Source organism: Brachyhypopomus gauderio, chromosome 1 (assembly GCF_052324685.1).
Source record: "Brachyhypopomus gauderio isolate BG-103 chromosome 1, BGAUD_0.2, whole genome shotgun sequence".
In the NCBI taxonomy this organism is placed as follows: domain Eukaryota; kingdom Metazoa; phylum Chordata; class Actinopteri; order Gymnotiformes; family Hypopomidae; genus Brachyhypopomus; species Brachyhypopomus gauderio.
Window position 1 is genome coordinate 46,215,509 of NC_135211.1, and position 21,221 is coordinate 46,236,729.

Sequence of the window (21,221 nt, forward strand, 5' to 3'; positions counted from 1 at the left end):
CATGCCATTAGCTGGCTGAAAAACACATTTTTAGATTTTTCAACTTTTTTTTTTTTTTTTTTTTTTTTGCAAAATATGTGAACTTATTCTGTTTCATTAGGGAGAAAACGACTCAATACATTTGGAAGAACCTTTATTGTTCTATGGACAGAAAACTTACATATCTGGCAAAAAAAAAGTAACTATGTACAGAACAGCACCATGTAACATTTGGACAAGGTTTCAGTTCCATCCGTGTCCAACACCCCAGAATTATGGTATACTTACTGTAGTAAGAGAAGATGCAGATAGTAAAGATTAATATTTTCTTGAGTCTGTGGAAAGCAGGTGTGAGTCTGAGGGTGGAGCTCTGTACTGAAGTCTGACCTTGCATGAATATCTGGATGCTTCAGACCAGTAACACCAGCAGCAGTTAAAAGTCTGGCCATCGGTGCACAGGAGTTATACCCTTTCAAACTGGGACTAGACTTACATACACAGGGTTAATGAAGCATATAAAAAATAAGCACGTGAGCTGAGCAGTCATGGTGTGGTGTTAGGGAAATGGGTCTTGTGAGTGGAGGGTTGAGTTAGATTCCCAGGCCCTAGGCCATGACTGAAGTGCCCTTGAGCAAGGCACTTAACCCCAACTGCTCTATGGGCACTGGGCTAGGGCTTTACTCTGGGCAGGTGTGCACCACAGCCCCCTAGTGATCACTAGTGTGCGTGTGTTCTCACCCCACAGATGGGTAAAAAAAAATGGACAAATTTTGATTGGGATGAAAATCACAATTGGCAAATATGGCACATTTAAAAATTTTTGATGAAGCTAGACCTCTGGTTTCACAAGGCTTCCAAAACCAGTTAAAAAGAGGCCACAATGCATTACTAGTGGAGTGCAAGGGACATCACATCACACAACAGACAACATAGGTAACGGACTTGTATCTAAACATAAAGCTTCTTTATTTTGTGAGGGGAAGAGAAAAATTGGTTTGGTAATGACCTAAAAGCTTTTTAATAAAATGTTAAAAAATAAACTCTTACCACCTGCTTAATAAAGTAAAACATTGCACCAAAGAGATATAGGTGTGTGTGTATATATATATATATATATATATATATATATATATATATATATATATATACACACACACACACACACACACACACACACACACACACAAACATTATTACAATGGTGGCAGCCTACAACTTTAAAATAATTATAAAAGGTAACATTTAAGGGTTTTGTAGTGCAATAACAGAAACTTGGGTTAATGCTTTCAATAGGAATTTTCATGTAACAGTCTGATCATAAACTGAATGAGAATTCCACAGACAAAACAGGTGAATGAGAACAGGAGGTATGCTTCCGCTACACTGGGCACAGCCAGCTCATATTTTTCCACTACAATCCTTTTGCGATCATATTGATAGATAACCAGCATGTTTTGCATCTATAAATCTTCAAACGTCTATAGATCTGGAGGGAATATTGCATTTGGCTAAAAGCCAATGTCCCAGTCTCTGATTTAAGAGACTGCAGCCTTGTAAGTTCATACATTAGTAATCTGAGAATCGAATGGTTCTTCAGCACTGTTACCCGCAGGCATAGCACTTAGAACCAAAGTTTGGAGGGAAAGGGGAGGGATGGAACATCATTTAAATATTATTTCCATGGTAATTATTTGAGGTTTGATTTAGAATGTAGCTACAGTGTATCAGTTAACAAAGGACAGGTTTATGTACTTCAGTATTAGGCTGGCAAATAGAGAAACAAACAAATAAACAACAACAAAAACAGTGAAAACCATGGGTGTTTTCAGACGAAATGAAAAATTTAAATAGTGCAAGTACTCTTTCAAGTTTTTTGCTACATGATGCTTGCTGAGGTTGGGTGCAGATCCTAATACTCGTTATTCAGCCAGACCACCATTAAAGGCACCAAATATCTCAGTTCTACATGAAGTCCTGCTGAGAAAAAACACATTCCAACTATTTGGATGGTCCTGTAAAGAAGAATGTTGCAGGATAAAATTACATTGATGTGAAAGACAGCGAAATATTATGAGAAACTAAAGGGGGATGGTCACAGGTTTAGAAGAAGACCAGATTCTTACATTCTGAATTCTGATGGTTCCAAAAAGATTTAAGAGAAAATGAGAATTCACAAATGCAACCTTCACGTACAAAGAACACTACATTATATATATATATATATATATATATATATATATATATATATATATATTTAGGTCGACCTATTTAGGTCGTCGCTCACTCTTTACATTTGCACGTCTAATGGTTCTTTTCCCAATCTCATTTATTCTGGCAGATGTCAAGCAAGGTCCAGTTATACAATGGTTTTCCCCAGTCTTAGTCACATTTGGTTCGATCGTATTCACCAATCTCAGTTTGAACCCAATTAACCCCATGACCTCTGGGTAGTTTGCCAATTAAACTATGACCCCCAAAAACCATTGACTGCATTTTTAGTTCCTTGCGAGTCTCATTCCAAAAACTAGATTTGTTTACTAAATGTAATCCAGAGGAAAAGGTCAATTATCAAACCACACGCTCTGGCCTAGTTTGCAATGATTCCCACGATTCTCATGTTGATCATTTGAAAGTTTCAAGAAGTTCAAAAATTATAATTACTGATTAAACAGGATTAACTGTAAGCTAGGCTAAAACCACATTAGTCATAAAATGTAGCATAGCAGCATGAATGCAGGCTCTGTACGAGTCAAACTTGTGGCTTACAAAGGTTGAAGTTCTCTCTTTACATCTTTAGATCCTGTAGAGCAGGGGTCTCCAACACGTCGCTCGCGAGCTACCAGTAGCTCGCCACCCCTTTCCGAGTAGCTCACCAAAGGGCCAATGAATTACATATAAATTTGTAAACCTAATTGGTCCCATCGAGAAATCTACTTAAATTTATGTCCAATCAAAATTCACAGTTGTCCCTCCCCTTCTAACACTAAATGATTATTCGCCAATTATACAACACACTGGTTCACAATCCGACTGGTTGAGAAGTGTTCTAACCCTGCAGATATGTGTGATAACAGCACGGTATTCTCGTTCTCTGTATCACTCCGCGGACGCGTTGTCAAGTAACGGCATGTACATATATTCATGATAACACTCTCCCTCTCGTGTTCTATTGCTCAATTAGCTGTCAATCAAAAAGTTAGGCTGCCGTCAATATTGAATAAACCAAGGGTCACCCACGTCATGAGTCGCCCGCGGGCTTGTTTTAAAAATTGCTCATAGTGCGAAGCGCTGCATCGTTTATGTTTTTGCTACTATTATTGTCCGCGGTTGCTAGCACACGCAACTTTCGTTCGCCACCCCCCCCCCCCCCCCCCCCCCAACAACTTTCGTTCGCCGCCAACCACCCCCCCGCTCAACATCTGGTAGCCATCCGCAATAACTGGTATCCAAGAAGTAGCTTCCAGTTCCAAAAAGGTTGGAGAACCCTGCTGTAGGGCATAGGTGTCAAACTCAAGGCCCGCGGGCCAAACGTGGTCTGCAGCGTCATTTTATGTGGCCCGCGAGAGCTTAAAAAGCCAAATTGTCCCCCAAAAAAAAAAGTGAGCAAAAACGACAATTCCCACAATTATGTTACCCGCAAAGTGACAGCGTCTCGACACTGCAGTGTTTCTATATCGACGCGATTTTCCCAATATGTGTAATTGAGAAATACAAATGATGATCCCAAAATGTCCAGGAAGAGAAACATCGATGCAGATGGAAGGGTGTTTCAAGAAAGATGGGAAAGCAATGTTTGCGCTTCAAGGAGAAAATGGGTATGAAGCGGTGGCGGTTGTTAAAGAGTACAATATACGTCGGCATTTTGGGACCAAACACGGAGCTAAGTATGCCAAAATTGGGCATCAAGAAAAATGACTAATTGTCAAAGAATTAAAAAGCAAACTGCAATCGCAATAGAATGTGTTCACAACCACAAACAATATGGCAGTAAAAGCTAGCTTTGTTGTGCCTGAAGAAATTGCCCACGCTTCAGTCTTTCAGAGAGAGCGTTTTTGAAGCACAATTACTATTTAATATTTCATGTTTTGAACAAAGTAAATGTGATATCTTTGATCAATTTTTCTTTATTCACTTGGATAGTTTGATCGTTGATTGATGGAGTAATGTGGGTTTCATAACCTAACAAATTAAAAGGATTTATGTTATAATAACAGAGCAACAAGCAAATTTTTTTTTTACATTTACGCAAATATATCTGTAATATTTGTAACTTGAATAAGTAATAAATTCAGAGGTATTTAACATTAAGGAGTAGTTACATTTATAAGTCACATATGGCTGTCACATAGGGCTACGCCCCCCTCTCCTAGCTGTCGCTCCGGTTTCCCTGTTCCTTGTGTCTGTGTTGTTCCCTGCTCGTTTATCCCGCGCAGCTTGTCTGTTGCCCTGGTCTGCCACGCCCGTGTCGTCAGTGTTATCACCCGTGTCTTGTCTAGTTCTGTGTATTTATAGTCCCTGTGTCTCCCATGTCTGTTATCGGTAGTTTTGTGCCATTAGCCCATTTGTTCTCTTGTCTCGTTCTTGCTCTTGTGGATTTAACTGTTTCGTCTTTGTTGTAACTACGTTCAGCCTAGTCTTTGTTTCCCCTGCCTTCTTTTGTTCCTCGTGCCTCTATGCCTGTTTATATTTCATGTTCAGACTGCCTGCCTGATACGACCACTGCCTGTTTCTACGACTGATTATGGAATTCCATTTAATAAATCTCACTCTCCTCAGCGTTTGTGTCCACCTTCATGCTCTGCGTCACATAGAACGTTACAATGGCCCTCTGTGGGCAACGATTATGCTGATGTGGCCCGCGGTGAAAATGAGTTTGACACCCCTGCTGTAGAGCCATGCAGCACCAATTCCTTGGAAAGTTTATGCACAAAGTCAATCAATCAGCTGATTGGACGAAGTCAAAGGGCACATCAAACAAAACGTTTGCCTTTGTTTCTAGACTGGAGTGCGGACAGCTTAATATATATATATATATATATATATATATATATATATATATATATATATATATATATATATATTTTTCATGTTCCATGTTTTGCGATACTAGAAGCTTTTTGTGCACTTTGTTTGGCAATAGCACTTAACATGTGACCATCCCACTTCAAAAATGAGTATTCTTGCATGTCCAATAAAATTTATGTTTTTTGTATGATGTAAAACATACTTACCAAGTACAAAGTCACACCACCTTGCTCCCAGAACGCCCCTGCTGCTCCTGGATTGTCTTGCCAGCTTGGCTGGGGGTGACTCTCCCCGGCAGCTGCCACGCTTCCTGCCCTGTTTGTTCACTGTGGACTGGTTCTTTGCGGAAGGTGGTGGTGGTTTCCGTGAGAAAGAACTACACGTCTTCTCAAACTTGACTTCATTGCTCTTTCTCTCCTCTTGTTCCATAGCGATGTCACACTCAGCGGGTGATATGTTGAATTTCACTGTGCAAATGTTACATTCTTCAGTCATTAATTTTGTGTTTGGAGAGTTGATCTTCTTCAGAAACACCCTACACTCTTTCAGTGTTTCTGGACTCCAAGCTTTATAGCTTATTCTCTCCTCTCTGGAAATGGCAGCGGTCTCCATGGCCTTCTGGGAAGCTTCAACCTCAACAGATTTGCTCTCCGTGAACTTTGATGCATCTTGCTCTTCGTTTAACGAGGTAAGAAGTTCTTTCAACACACTTGCATTCTGAATGCTAGACCCCATCTGATTCCTATGAATTCTGTCTTCAATCTTGTTTGTGCAACATTTCTTCACGCTTGTCTTGAACTTCGTTCTTGCTCTGAGCAAGGCTGTTCGATAGACACGCCATGTTCCACAAGACCTGGAATTTTTCTGCTCCTTACCAGGTACAGCGACAGCTTTTGATGCGGTAAATGCAAAGCTTTTGGTCAAATACCTGTTTCTGTATATCTCTGCTTGTGCTTGGTGATATACAGCTGGACTCTTTGGGACAACTTTTGCAAATTTCTTCACGTGTTTCCTGAGCCGTTCAGCTTGTGGACTACGGCAAATGTTCACACTGCAAGTGGGTCTGATAGGGTTATAATGAAAGGCCTCATATGGATTTCGTGCACTAACTTTCTTTACAATCGCGAGGGACTGAGTCTCTGTGGTCTGCATAAACCAGGAGCACAATTTCTCCATACTGTAGTTTTTCTCAAACAGCATTTTGACAGCAGACGAGGACCTCTCTGTAGAACTCGTGCTTTCTTCACAGGGTTCTGACATCTGGTTCATTTTAGTCTCTTCTGTGTTGGCCTCCAAGACATCAGATACCCATGAATCAGACATCAACCTAATCCTTCTGGACAACTCTTCATTTAAGGTCTCAGGAGATGCAGAGATAGGCCACCACTTCAGGTGTTCATTTGATGCAAATATCGAGTCCACAGAAATTCCCGAAAAGCGGACGGCATCTTTCATGCAGCTGTCGGTGCTTCTTGTATTGGAAAGTGCACTGTTAGACGATACCTTAGATCCACGGTGTGACAGATGCCTGCTTTTAATGTTAGCATTGTTCATAAGCAACTTGTGTGACCTTTGAACCAGTGCATTGCTACGATTCAAGGACCTGGCGGTAGCAACTGAATGCAGCAGATAAACAGAAGGTTTCCGCTCTCTTACAGAATGTCTAATGGGGAGGAAGGAAGCGGAGGAGTGATGGCTGTCTGGATTTAGGACGTCCACCCCAGCTCTCAGAACATCAGGCTGGACGTTGATTGTCTTTTGCCCTTTGGATGATTCACATTCCATTACGAGAGCCCTTCTCTGCATGGGTGACTCCTTCATGTCTCTTCTCATGTGGATTTTACGTTGCCTTGGTGACACCGTGGTAACGGTGACCGAAATTCCAGATATCTTGACCTTAGGCGGTCGTCCTGGTTTCCTAGTCCCTGCTGTATCATTCTGTTTTTGACATTTGATGTTGCTGCTTGAATGGATAATGCCTTTCTTATCTTCAACACAAGGAGTCACAAAATTTAGATCCTCCAACTGATCTTTGGCTGCAAGTACAGAATCTCCACCAGCATGCATGCATTGAGAAAGTGTCCTATGTGTACTGTTACTGTCCCCTTCATAATCATGCTGGCCTGTGGAAAGACGTCCCAAGTGCTCAGATACGAGTCTCCTCGCTTTTCTTGATCTCCCATACATAATGGTGATTTTCAGATTTTTGTTGCCATCATCTTCACTAGACATCTCATTTGCCCTCTGACTCACAACAATTTTACCATTCAAGCTACTTGAGTCTCCAGATTTGGGTTTAGGGGGCCGGCCAATTGGACGTTTTACCGCTTTCTCTATATGTGGCCCTAACTTTTTAGGGCGTCCAGGACGTCTCTTAATAGGGGTTGTTTCACGCATTGCTGGAAAGGTCTCGCCAGCGTTATTTGCCTGGTGATCCACATCAGCCTCATTGCAGAATTCCATTTCTTTTCGGTTTTTGCTGCCGATGTTCTCGAACTCAACGTCCTGCATTGATCCTGTTTGTAAATATTCATTCAGGTCATTTGTTGCATTTCTTGCCCATGACGCTTGTACACAAGGATCAAACATTTCTCCGTAAGAACATGAGCCACAATCAGCAGCTTTGAGTGTGTATTTAACCCCATCCTCACTCTTCACAGGAGACACCAACATCAGTTTGATAGGGCTACTGTACTTTATGGAAGATTTCAAAGTGCCTTTAAAGTCATCGCTATCAACAGGCTGACAGGGGGTTAACTCTGGATTTTGGGATTCCGCTTCACAACATTTCAATCTTTTTGATGGGGATGTGGAATTCTCAGGACTTTTTTTCTTGTTTCTTGGACTCCGTTTAAGACTGGGATTTTCGCAACTCTCATCTTCACCCATTTTCTCCAGTGAAACAGTTAAAGCGTTCTTTTCTTGCCTAGACTGAAGCGCATGTTCTTCAGTCCTGACTGGTTGTTCCGTATCGTTTTCAACGGATGTGTTAAAATCCTCTTTGGAGCAGTGTTTTGTTGTGGCGTTAACCTTGGGAGTGTGTCTGATGAATATGCTCTCAGAAAAGCAGGCAGCATAGTACATCTTCTTGGGCTCTGTAACATAGGATGAGAAACGATGCGGAGGGACAATATTTCGCCTGGACCTTCCAACTTTGCAATTTTTTTTTACTACTTTGTTTTTGTCTTCAAGGTCATCTGCTATTGTCTTTCTGTGACAAATATTTGATTGTGGAAGATCCGTTTTACTAAGAGGGGAAGGTATTCGTTGATCAGGAGTTTGCTGTGATTTTTCTTTCTCCTCTTCACTTGGTCTTTTCAAAATTTCCTTAATAACAGGGAGCAAAGTATCTGAGGGGTTGTGTGTTGGCACTTCTGCTGTCTTGGGTATTTGTTCTGGAACACTGGATTGCTTTAAATCAAACAACGTGGAAGGAAGATCAGATTTAATATTCTTTGGATGCTTGCTTCTCTCGTGCCCAGGCTTCTTTCTACAGACAGGAGGGTCAAGCCATGCATGCTCCCCACACGAGGCCGGGACAACAGGTTTGCTCATGGTTGCCAAGTCTTCCTGTTTCCTCAACGAATGTGTCTGATGGGAGCGTTGCTCTGTGGTCACGTGCTGTTCCAACAGCTCCTTCAAGTTATTCTCTTTGTTACTCCTGTTGTGTAGTACAGTGGTTATAGTCTCTGTCAAATGTGTATCACATACTTTTGAGTTTTGAACTACATGTGAGCTTGGGGTCTGCTCTCTCTCAGATGGCTGGATAGTTTTTATCTTTTCAGCAAATGCATCCATGAAGTCCCCCATAAGAGATCCACATTGATGCCTATGTTCTCCTTCGGTTTCGACGTGTGCCTCTGACATCAGACCCTCATTAACTGCACTCACCAGCCCACCGGGAACTGTGGCGAAGTGCTGAACCTCAGCTTCTGTCTCAATTCTGTGAGGTAGGAGATGGGGAGGTGGTGTGCTTCGCTCCTGACCATGGCCGGACGAGTCACTCATTTTACAATCTGCATCCACTGGAATTGGCGAGAGAGGCGGAGGGGAGGGACTATGGCAACCCGCACAAGCATCTTGAGGGTAATGAACAGGGGGCTGGATGGCCGGGGTGCTTCCGTTTTCGCCGTTATGCTGGTGCTGACATGCACGCATCTTGTGATGAGCAAAGCAAACAGTGCAACTCGGACAGATGACTTGACCGACGCATCCTAGAGCTACGCTTTGGCAGGTCAGGGTAGTGAGGGCGTTCATACAGACACAAGCAGAAGTAACCGTGCATGCACGGAGTCTACATGCACTCAAACAGGCAGCACAAGGGGCCACCACACAGCCCTCTGCTGGGCATGTCGCTGCTTCATCGGGCGGCTTCCTTCCAGCGTGGCGGCAGACAGGTTCGGCTTTAGACAGCCGCCTATGAGAGTCCCTCAGCACCAACGACTCCCTGTGATCCTCCCGTACGTCCTGTAGGATGCGGTAGAAGAGGAGTCTGTGGTAGGAGCACAGTGAAGACAAGAACCTCTTCAAAACTGTACCGCAACGGTCCATGGATGCGCCATCGTCCCCTCCCTGTCTGCCCTGGTCTTCATCCATGGGCCCCAAAGAGCTATATAGATAAACGAGGGGAGGGGAGGGGGGAGGAAAGTTATTCAGCTTACTAACAGGGAACACAGACAGTCAAAAGGACCAGCAATAAATTTTACTGTAAACTGGAGTCACATTTTATGCGTACATGAACAGATCGGGTCACTCTGCAGCAAATCATTCCATCTCTCTGTGAAAAGTTACACCACGAAACAATACAAACATCACACAAGAATTATGAACAACCTCCATTTGACTTTTTATTTTTTTATTTTTTATTGACAACTTGTAGAAGGCAGAGGATGACGATTGTTGAAACGCTCACGCTCAAGGAAACCATTAATACAAAGCCTCCATTAAACTTGTTAACCAATCGAGCCATCTGCCTTTCTAGGTGTCGATTAAAAACACAAGCCAGGCTATTTTCGCAGGCAATACTCTGTCATAGTTAAACAAAAACCATGTCAAATATGGGTGGGCAAATTTGTCTAGAGGGGCTTAGATAAAATGTAAATGTTACATTTTTGCTCTTCTGAGCCTAATTTTAAATATTTTTTGTAAGCTTACATGACTTTCGTTAGCCTTTAAAATAAATTAAAGATAACATATGAGAAACATCAATAATTCAATCCAAAGTAAGTATTAAGGAATCTTTTAAATCAGATTTAAAGATTAAAAATGCTGGAGTGTTTTACTGGCCTCTGGCCAAGAAAAGCCCTTTTTGTAGGTGAAGGGGGCTAGGACAGGAAATAAATAAATAAATAAAGTCGGAAGGGCTAATCATAAGGATGTAGAAATAACCGTATCCACGGGAACAATAGAGCATGCAATTATAGTAAAACACATTTCACATTTAAAATGTATGAGAGCAAAGTGCTCCAATACAAAGCCTTACTCTGGTTCTTACCACAAAGCAATATACCTGTGTACAACACAAACACATTTAGACCAAATCTTCAGAAGGAAAAAAACGGATTCAGCATTCTTAGTGCAACTGATGTATGCATAAATAACTGAAAAGAACAGATTGCAATTAATCTAGTAGGTCCTGCAACATCATTATGGCCGAGGTGAACACCGCCTTGACAAGGCCCCATGAGCAACTACACCGGACCCAACAAACACTTTTAATGGGATCCTGATCATTTTTAAGAACATGCCTGAAAATGTCCATCACAACTTAACAGGACTTTAACATTCAGCCTATTTGTGGTCTTTACATAGTTTTCACGGAACTGACAGAAAAGGTTGTGTGAAAATTCTGGACGTGAGACGAGACCCTCTCAAACCATCACTACAGACACTACGATTAAAAAGGGCAGTGACACCATTAACAGTTTCGTTTCTCAACATTGCAGCCTCCCACCCCACCTCCACCCCGTGAAATGCTTTCGTTCTTTTTATTGAATTCTTACCCTGAGGATATTCTATGGCTACATTAAGACACCAAACTCAATCTGACAAATTTGGTTTTCTTTACCTGATTTGATCTGCAAAAATCATTTGCTGAATCAACTGCCTTGATACACGAACGTATTTCAGTCCAGACTTGGATAGAACTCATTCGTGCGTTGAAAGCAGCTGTCTAAGGATATAATTTGATCTCCGGCAGAAGGCAGTACTGCAGGAATCAGGTTCGTTTGCCTTTTCCACCTGATCGGACAGATTGGTTCAGCATAGGACCACGATCACATTTACTCTTTTCCTGTCTGCAGGACTCCCATAAGCAGGGAGACATGAGAAACAGATTCACCTATAAAAGCCCACTAAAGGTAAGAAAACGCCCATGAAACACTGGTGGGACTGCCCTTGCATCAAATCATACATCGTGCCTGCAGCCTAATGCATACATCCTCAAGGAAAACCGGAATAAAAAATGGTAACATTATATAAAAGTGTTACGTTCTCAAAGAAGAAAAAAACCCCTAAAAACAACAAAAACAACAACAACAACAAAAAAACACAATCACTGAGATGAGAAGTAGTTGTAAAAACAGGCACTGTGCAAGTTAACAAGTTGAAAGGAACATTCAGTGACTTTAGGGCAAAATGCTTCCCACGAAGAATCTCTTCTTAAAAATCTTTTTTTTTATAACATTAACAGTTATACCACATACAGAATTTTTCACAACACAAAGACTACTACGTTAACATTGCATGTAGAAATGCTTATATTTCTGAAGCAAAAAATCACAAAATTCACATTTACGTCTTCGGCTACACTTTATAAGCAGTTGCATGTACCTGTGGCTATCGACAACAACGAGGTCACGACTCCTGCAAAGCGCCCATGCTTTCATTAAGGTACGCTATATATGGGCTGCAGAAGTAATTAGGGTGAGGATGCTCCAGACACACAGGTCTATGTGCCGCTTATTGTGAAGTGCAACCAAGTCGTATTCTTCATTTATAGTTTCACAACTGACTAAAAACAGGTCCATGCTAAGAAAGAATGGTTAAAAAGGAAAACAGTAAAAAAAAAAAAAAAAAAAATGAACAAAAATCAAGTGCCCACGAATTTCCGTTGCATTAGCAGTACACACATCACAACAATGTGGATTATGTTGTATTAGTATTTGTGCCTTCAGTAGTGGAAAGCTATGGGGAAAGAAAATATTAAAGTACAAGAAAAAAGCCATAGTGGGCAAAGGACAGCAGAACCCTAGACCTAAGGCCATTAGCACACATCTGAGAGGAGTCGTCTCCACCTACAGTTGCCCAGCCTGGCTAGGTCCGAGTCCTGCAAGACAGAGCAGGAGCAGGACACCCCAGAGCTTGGAGCTGCGGGACCCTGGCGCACAGCTGTAGTGGCAACAGAACGCAGGACGTGGCCTGGGACATAACTAACCCACCTTCATCTGGAGTGTAATTAGGTTGTAATAGAACCCTGAACTGTTATTTTGGTTACAGCAGACAGATAAACACAACGGTGCTTTTTGTGATATACTGGAAAATTAATAACACACAGATCAGATCTCGAAGCAGCAGAGAAAAATATTTTCGATGAGGTTTTTTTCCTTCTAGGACTGTTTGAGTGCTAAAAGATAACCTAGCATATTAAAAATGTCTAAAGGACACATTCACTGGAAGCGTCGAGCTTTGGAGCTGTGCACAACATGCATCGCAACGCATTCCAACTCCAAATCATTTTAGTTTTAAAAAACGGGCAAAAGATTTGAACTGTTTGTTTTAGGCTAGAGGCTTTAAACCCCAAATGAGCCACAGGTGACCCCAACCCCACCATTTGGAAGAGCGGGAACCTTCACTCGGAAAAACGTCCAGTGTTCCCACCTTTAATTCAAAACCATAAGCCACCATAAAACAGAGGATTCTGTTCACCAAGTTAAAAATAATGTAAACTGTAATACAGACTAAGAATGTAATTAAATTTATACGTTAGCTCTCATAAGCTGTGGAATTCCTTAGCCATGACTAAAGTTTGCAGTTATAGATTTCCCCTGAAATTAAAAGTAAAAAGTATTTGTATTAAAATTTTGCAGACACAATTTTTCTGTTTTACTTCGTGGGGTGATGGCAAACCACCTGTGACTAAGACTGGCCACTTTTGTATGTGTGTAGAACAATCAGTAAGAGCAGATCACCTTAGGTACAAATCAAACCTGAATAAGTTCTTCATTTTTAAAAGTGGACTTAACTTAAAAATCAACAGTGCTTTACAGTATATTATATTTAAATATATATATTTATATATATATTTATATAATTATATATTAAATAGATATCCACAGTGAAACCCCTGAATAGACTTTTTTTTTCTTTTTTCTTAAAGGCATGTTTTGTGATTTCTCTGAAATGTATTGAAACCTGTGGATGAGGATTTGAGATTTCAAGTTTATGTTTCGAGTCAGGAGACATCCTGATCGGTGTTCAGTCCTTTTGTACGCAGTAGCTGAGGCTTTCGTTTGTTAAAACCGTCTTGTAGGCAGTAGCTGAGGTGTTGTGTTTTAGAACCGTTTGTAAGCAGTCGTTGAGGCATTGGTTGTTCTCCCTGAATTGATAGAACCTGAGGTTCCTGCTTCGGCAAGACGAAGCTTCTTTTTGGGCGGGGTCTTGAGCGTGCCCATGCGTTCCTTCACCTTATACTCCAGGGTGCTGTGCGGAACTCCATAGATACCCTGAGCTTTGGATACGCTCATCTTCCCACCCATCACCATGGCGATGGCCTCCTCCAGGATGTCGTGGTCGTACTGACGGTAGCGCCCGCGTTTCTTGCGCGGCTGTTTGTCCCGCCGCTCTGCGTCGTCGCCGCAGTCGTCTACGCTTGCCGTGACGCTGCCGCCCACTACCACGCCGTTCTTCCCGCCCACGTACGGTGGAGGGACGTCCCCATGAAGGAGCCGTGCCTCTGGCCCCGAGGGGCCATCGGTCAGGCCCTGCTTGGGCAGGATGGTCTTCAGCTTGTGGAGAGCAGCGGCTGCCGCCTCCAGGCTCCGGCCGGCATGGTACGCCACGTCCGGCCCGGCCGGCTCTGGAGGAGGCTTCGGCTGGCCGCTGGCACGCACCCGCGGGATCCGGATGTGCGCTGCCGCTCCCGCCGTGGGGCTCTGAGGGGGCGTGGGCGTGCCCGGCTTGGAGAGCGGCCCGTCTCCTCGCTCCCGCAGGACCGGGACCCTCTGCAGGGTGAGGCGGTGGAGGAATGAGGACGCCTCCACGCTCTCGGCCAGCACCGGCGCCGCCAGATCGGACTGGGAGCGTGCCCAGGCCGCCACCTTCTGCAGGACCAGCTGTGCCTCACCCGCCTGGCACGCCGCCTCAGGGTGGGTGCCGTTCTCGGTTGCGGGTGGCCGTGGGACCCCGCCGGCCCTCTGGCGCTGCAGTAAGGCCTCTGTCTGGAGCTGTAAGGTTTTCTGAGGTATCCCGTACAGTATGGCAGCTTTGTGAATGTCCAGTGAACCAGACCGAATGTCTTTCAAGGCTTTAGAGAGCAAACCTTCTGCAAACTCAGAGCTGCGATCCAAACAGTCCTCTCTGATTGGTCTCCTAAGGGGAGGTGGGTGGGAGGATGAGAAACGAACGGGTGAGCGGACGAATGACAGGGAAGCACTCGGGGTCCACTCCTTTACTGCCTTGTCTTTGGGTAACATCACTCGCTTCTCACTTGTCTGTTTAACACAAAGCCTCTGAGTTGGGCGGGGTTAAACATTCGTCTGCTTTTGGCCTTTTTGCAAGGATACTTCTTGGAAGGACAGTCTCTCGTCAAACGTGGAGAAACACGTACGTCTATAGTAGCACTTCCAGTATCTTTGCAATGTAGCTGCATTTTAGCATTTTGTCGAGTATGACACCTACTTATCTTTGTGTGAAAATAATAATGCATAAATAAACCAGTATATAAAACAAACAAACAAATAAACAAACAAAAGAATACAGGCTGCCCAGAGGAACAGGTGAAGCCCCTGACTGCTGGCAAATGTGACGTTACCTTCCAACAAGTTAGAAAAAGAGTCAACCCCTTTGGCAGTGCAACAAAATAGCCACTAAAAATCTACAGTATGCAAAACACCATGCAGAAATGTGCAGACATTATCCTGTTATAATATAAATTAACGCAGAGCCAATTGCTACGCAGATATTCAGTTCAAAAGTTTCAAGGAAAGTGCATAATGTCAAGAGCAAGACGTTTACATGGTTTTACAATGTGGTAACCAACTCAGACACTTTACACGTTCTGCCCCAACACAGGAAGGAAACACACACACACACACACACACACACACACACACACACGAAAAGAACAGGGTTAACGTGATGGTGAAAGCACCTACCCTGAACCCTTCTGATGATTGTGCAGGTTCAGCACCTTCACAGATGGCATGTTTTTCTTTGATAGGTCCAGAACACCTTCTGCTTCAACATTGAGAAGAATGAAAAAGGACAAATATTTTAGAAACAGAGATATAAAACTAACTCAAATACAATATACTGCCTTGCCTTCTTGGGTTAAACTCCGTACAATTTTGTGCAGTGCAAGTCTTACACCTGGAAATCAAGCATTCATTCTGACTAACACTGATAAAGTAAAAAAAAAAATTATATGAAATAATTATACACAAACACACAAAGATGGGGAAAATGAGATTCAGAACAAAACATTCTAGATATTAGATGCAACACCACAAGCCTACATTCACCACCGTGGCAGACAGCTTTAAGTGTTTAAGTGAATTTCTTTGCCGACCTAAGCCTTTAGCATTATAGTGCGTATATGCCTATGTAAGCAGTTATTCGAACAGCTAAAATGTTTCCATGTGTAACAGGACACCCAGACCTCTTCAGGAGCAGGAAGAGGGGTACCACCTCCCCATCGGCCGTGGGAGGACAAGAAGCTCTCACCTTGCGGAGGGCAGTCAGAGACCCGGCTCACTCTCAGGTCCAATGGCCCGTCAGGGTCCACAAGTTTGGGCAGATCTGCAGAACTGGCGCTCCGGCCATCACGGCCCAGACACGCCTGACTTTTGTAGGCAAACTCGATGGCAAACTGGCGAATCATCTTACGCATCAACTCCTGTGCTGCCAATGGTATACTGGGATCGCAACTCTCAGGGAATTCTGGATAAGAACGATATGGGGGAAATGAAAGGCACAGGTTAGATAATTTCTGTGCTGTGGTAGATCGATTTTAAAATTGAAATTCGGTGGACAACATATTACTGCTGCAGAAGAGCACAAGAACACCTGCTCAGACATTAAAACATGTAATGCAAAACCCTCCCACAAGAGGGAGCTCTAATCTAAACAGTGCTTGTCTGTTTTTTTATGGTCAGGTTCAGACAGTTCACTCTTTCCATGTTGACTTCCAGGCTGTTCTAGTGCGCTTAAACAGAAGCAGCCACAGCTGTAGTTCAAGCCTCAGCAATAGGGTGCAGAATACCTTTTTTGCAAAAAACTGCATGAAGAAATCGGTCTGCTTGGCACTGGAGTTTGTCTGAGGTGGACAGGCCCTGAGGTGGGGGGGTTTCTGCAGGAGGGGGCGACCCTGGCGAGGCCAAGATGGGCAAGTGGTCCTGTGGAAGAAAGAGGGACATCAGTTCAAGGCATTTACATAAAATGACAAAGTAAAGCAGTTTAATTATGCACTCAAAAGTGAACTCCGTGCAACTCTGGGTAGGGCGAATAACCACAGATAAGGCAGAAAAGATAAGGCCCCCAACCCCCAGTAGTTCCACAACTGAAAAAAAAATGTAAAAAGGTTTTTAATTCTCATAATGAATAAAACACATCAAACACTGTTTCTGTACACTTCCAGCCTCTGCACTATACAAGCCCATTCAGAATAGCAGAGTTGTGCAGGTCTAGCTTGGAAGCCCCACCTAGACGCACTTTAAACTAACTCAAGCTAAAACCAGTTTTAAATGGCCATCTGCACTGTAGACTACTGTCCATAAACATCTGCCATTTCATCAAAAATGTATTTATGCACAGACAGATTGGTGAATTGCGTTTACATTATTTTTATTAAAACAAATCTCAAGCTTGTAACGAGGGTGTTTCTGGTGTGAAGTGTATGCCAATGAAAAGTATGGGTCACCTCCAGCCAAAACATGCGAGCTGGCTACGTCGGCTTCCAAAACAATAAACAGGCATGAACTGAGAAACCCAAGATGTGCACTCATTTATAACTGGAGCATTACTGATCCGCCATGGATAACATGTAGCAACACGGTCGTTCTCCTGTGAACATGAACTAAGTAGGTTAATTGTGCGAAACACCAGTAATGCACAGACGCCTCAGCTTTTTAGCAACAGCAAAAATCTGTAACTGCTAGCCCGCTGATATGACAAGCCACACAACCATCAATTTTAAGGAACAGAATCTCATGCAGGTCCTAAAAGCACAATGTTCTGGCCATTTTACACAGACACACCCACACACACCACTAAATGTTTCTCTGTAATGAGGGAAATGGCCAGAGAGCTATTCCCTTGCAGCTTGTGAGAGTCAACCCATGAGCTATTCTCAGCCCGTGCAGTGTTGACGAAAGCGCGCTACAAACTCTTCCTAATGGAACATCAGCACCCATATCACCATGATCTTTGGAGTCATTGGGGTATTGTTAAAATATTCACAAAACATAAAATGCACAATGGCATACTGTTGTCTTAAAATCAAATGTATTAATAGATGGATGAACCCTGCAGATTTTTATGTAAAGCAATAAATACATTTTATTTCACATCTGTGGAATCACAACTTGAAATTTTATCGTTGGGTTTTAAACAGCAATACGTGACTAAAACCAGTAACTAGCCCCATCCCTGAACCACACAACTTTACTCACTAACCAATTTGTTAGTTATTTACAAACAATAAGCATAAAACATCCTTTATTACACATGGACAGGGAAACAAAAGAGTTTCTCCTTGGGGAATCCAAATGCTCTCAGCAGCTTGCAGCCGACTGGACACGGAGAGAAAGAGTGAAAAAGTTGCACCAGTCACTGGTACCGACGGGAGCTGCCTTTGTTTGTACAACATGAGAAAACTCCCTTCCCCAAACGCTCCTGTACTGTGTCTGTTTTCCCAGGCAAAATGCTCATTCTGAAATGGTAGACACAGTCTTAGCCAGCACACAATGCCTTATTGTGCCGGGATGCTTTTGGGAACAGGACTCTGCTCTGTCCAGTTTGCTGGGTCTAAAGGACTGTACGTCGTAGCGTCGGTTTGAGGCACTGAATGGACGCACAGTACTCGTATGTCACCGCGAGCTCCAAGAACGGTTCGAAAACGAGCAATCTAGCAGCGTGGGGATTTAAAGCGAGCGCTGCTTATTTCTTTAACCATAAATAGCTCTGCGCGGTCAATACGATCACCTGATATTCTGATAAAATGTCATAGCAACGGCTGCTGCTTTTCAAAAAGGGCACAGTTCCATCTGCAGCGGCCAGAGCAGACACCCGCTGCTCCCCCCCGAAGAATAAAGTATTAGGAGCTGCTTCACACCAGCAGCGGCCCCGACATGCAACAGTGGGGACCTGATCCATTAGGCAAGGCTGGAACGCATTTCTCTCACCCCCCGCTGATGGAATGGCATAACGCAGGTATTCCTAGGGCTTTCTGAGCTATGCCGTCTAGCAGCATGTGTTATGCAGGAAAAGAACGGACATGCTAATGCACTTGCATTAGCTAGGAAAATGACGCCTTAAATCTCAATGCCACACTAGGAAGCGTAAAACATTATTAATATGACAGGACATCAAATGGTAAATTTTGTACATTTTTTATATGACATGAAATTCGGTGTAATCAGAGATCCATTGCAGTTAACTTAAAGTTTAGTTTAGAAACCACACTGTCTCTAAGCATCCAATGTGGTCTCAATTAACTCTGCATAAATGCAAAGTATACATTTCATATGCAGACTTACACTTAGCTTCTCTAGCTGCAGGTTACAAAAGGAGCAGTGCGCATCGGTGGACCAATCGGCAATGTCTTCTGGTTCACAGTCTGGGAGGAAAGACACGGTGTTGGCTGTTAAGAGCATTCATCAAAAGGAAAAACTCCTGATATAGGAAAATGCTGCACAAATATGCAAAATTGATGGACAATAATTATTAAACATTCTCTTGTATGTATTTATTGGAACAGTAATTATTAAATCTCATTTTGTTATCTTGAAGTCAGAACATGAATTCTCCTGTCACACATTAGGTACAACTTACCATCAAATATATTGAGATCTTGCAACAGTCTTGGTCCATAGATTCCTTCCAGAATGCTCTCAAAACCTATGGCAAAAAATAAATCTCTCATAAAGAAACCACTTCACAGTGAAATAATCACATTTCAAGGGGCCAGCTTTACTGGACTCGTATGCTGGTCTGTGAAGACAAACAAAAGGATTCAATTACCACTAAACCTAACCTACCATGTGGGTGGTATAAATATTTTGTTACTGTGTAGGTGGCATGTATGTTGGCGGTAGATTAATTTCATTTGGCTTAGCTCCAAGCCAAATGAATTAATTTTCCTTTAGGGTTTATCCGTGTTATATCCTGTTCTGCCTTTGTTCTTTTAATCTAAACACATTTTACAAATAAAGAGCATACTACCAGAGGAGCGTTACGAGATTGAAGCACTAATCGATTTACACATTTCATTGAAGAATGTCTTAACTTGCGTTTTACATAATAATTTACTTTTAATATTTATCCGAATCTTTTTTAAAGCCAACAAATCGTTCTCACTAGAAATCGAATCGATTTATCAATACACTGAAAGCGTTAAAGACGAGGGGACGGGGGGGGGGGGGGGGGGACTGCATTCAACCAGTGGGTAAGAGAGCCCGTGGAGGTTCACCACTACAACTACCTGAGTGACCGTTAAACACACACATTCGCTGCACGCGACAATCAGGACCAACCGTAAAATAATTCGAATGAAAACAAACGGACGGTTACTCGATTCGATTCATCACCATGACAAAAGAGCACGCTCGCGTCAACGTTCAGGGCGTGATTGTTTAACGGAACTTAGCTAGTCGGCTAACTCGCACAACTACAACGTGAATAAAGCGAAAAAGCGTTATGTTTCCCGACTAAACGTAACGTATAATAACAGCGGCTTATGCGGTGTTGCTTATAACGTGTAGAGCCCCGAGTTACAACAAAAAAGGTCACGTGAATAAGTGGACAACCGACTGGATTAACGTTAGGCTGATTTAAAAATCGCTTTTCTATCATTCGGACAAGTGACATTGGAGTATTGTTACTCAGTCACCTAAACATAACGTTATCATACTCCATCAAATCACGTATTGTCTCCTTTACAAATCCAGACAACGGTCATGTAACGCACAAAAAACCGTCACTAATATTCGTCGGCTAGCTGGCTGAGCGTTACCGTCAACATAAGAAGCGAAGGCAGCTAGCTAGTAGCTACTTATCAAGGACCACCAACTCAGGACAAAGAAAACGGAGCCAGCAAATGGACAACCTCGATAGTTAGCTAGCTGGCTAGTTGGCTGGCTGGCTACCGCCTTTCTCGACTAGTGCATCTACGCTAACGTTATTTTGAACTTCCCCAGCGTTTTGTTAGCCTACAAGCTATCTTGCTAGCTTCAAAGCTAAGACCGGGCAAAATAAGCCACCCTGCGATTAAAGACTCGACCTTAGCGCAACTCTTCGCACCGGACCACTCACCGAAGCGCGAACGGTCTTAGATATGTCTGATCTTACCGACGCAGTGAATCAATTTGTACCGCCAGGAATCGAGTTCGCGCCGGAATCCTTTTCTTTCTGCCGTACATTTTGAACTACGGCACTGAGTCGCCATTCTGTCCCTCCACCTTTCCCCCGCTCCCCTGTTCTGGAGCTGACGTCACGGGACGTCATCCGCAGCGCGCGCCGGGGTGATTGACACGTGTCACACCGTGTAGGGAGGGGCCATGCAGCGCGGTCCACCACTTTTGCAACAAAGCAATTAAATTAGGTAACTGTAAAGGAGATGTTTTAGTAGCCACATGAGGAATACAGAATACGGGGTTTTTTTTCGAAACAGACATGACTTCAAGCTATCACCCCATTTATGTATGATTAAACACAAAATTAATAAGACACTATTTAAAAAAACATGTCCTTGGCATTGGGAGTGGTTCTCTCAGGGTAATAAT

The 21,221-nt window shown here is 43.0% G+C and overlaps 1 protein-coding gene and 1 long non-coding RNA gene across 5 annotated transcripts in view; one reads left to right on the forward strand and one right to left on the reverse strand.

Moving 5' to 3' along the window:
* Nucleotides 1-122: 122 nt before the first annotated feature.
* Nucleotides 123-20,940, reverse strand: lcorl (ligand dependent nuclear receptor corepressor-like). Of its 4 annotated transcripts, none has more exons than XM_077016202.1 (8): nt 20,788-20,940; nt 19,273-19,338; nt 18,978-19,057; nt 16,484-16,616; nt 15,946-16,161; nt 15,378-15,456; nt 5,211-9,613; nt 123-1,956 (listed from the first exon to the last, which is right to left on the reverse strand). In XM_077016202.1, exons 1-8 carry the CDS (start codon nt 20,882-20,884, stop codon nt 1,889-1,891), a joined length of 5,142 nt encoding a protein of 1,713 aa, XP_076872317.1. In that variant the 5' UTR covers nt 20,885-20,940; the 3' UTR covers nt 123-1,888. The 4 variants fall into 4 exon arrangements, with proteins under 4 accessions (XP_076872317.1, XP_076872325.1, XP_076872330.1 ...); XM_077016210.1 differs by having other exon boundaries at nt 123-1,991; XM_077016215.1 differs by lacking the exon at nt 20,788-20,940 and adding an exon at nt 19,922-19,961.
* The window catches only part of LOC143522516 (uncharacterized), a 32,383-nt gene continuing 29,455 nt past the window's right edge, over nt 18,294-21,221 (forward strand). The window contains exon 1 of the long non-coding RNA XR_013133038.1: nt 18,294-18,651. This is a non-coding gene — a long non-coding RNA (uncharacterized LOC143522516). The remainder of the gene's footprint in view (nt 18,652-21,221) is intronic.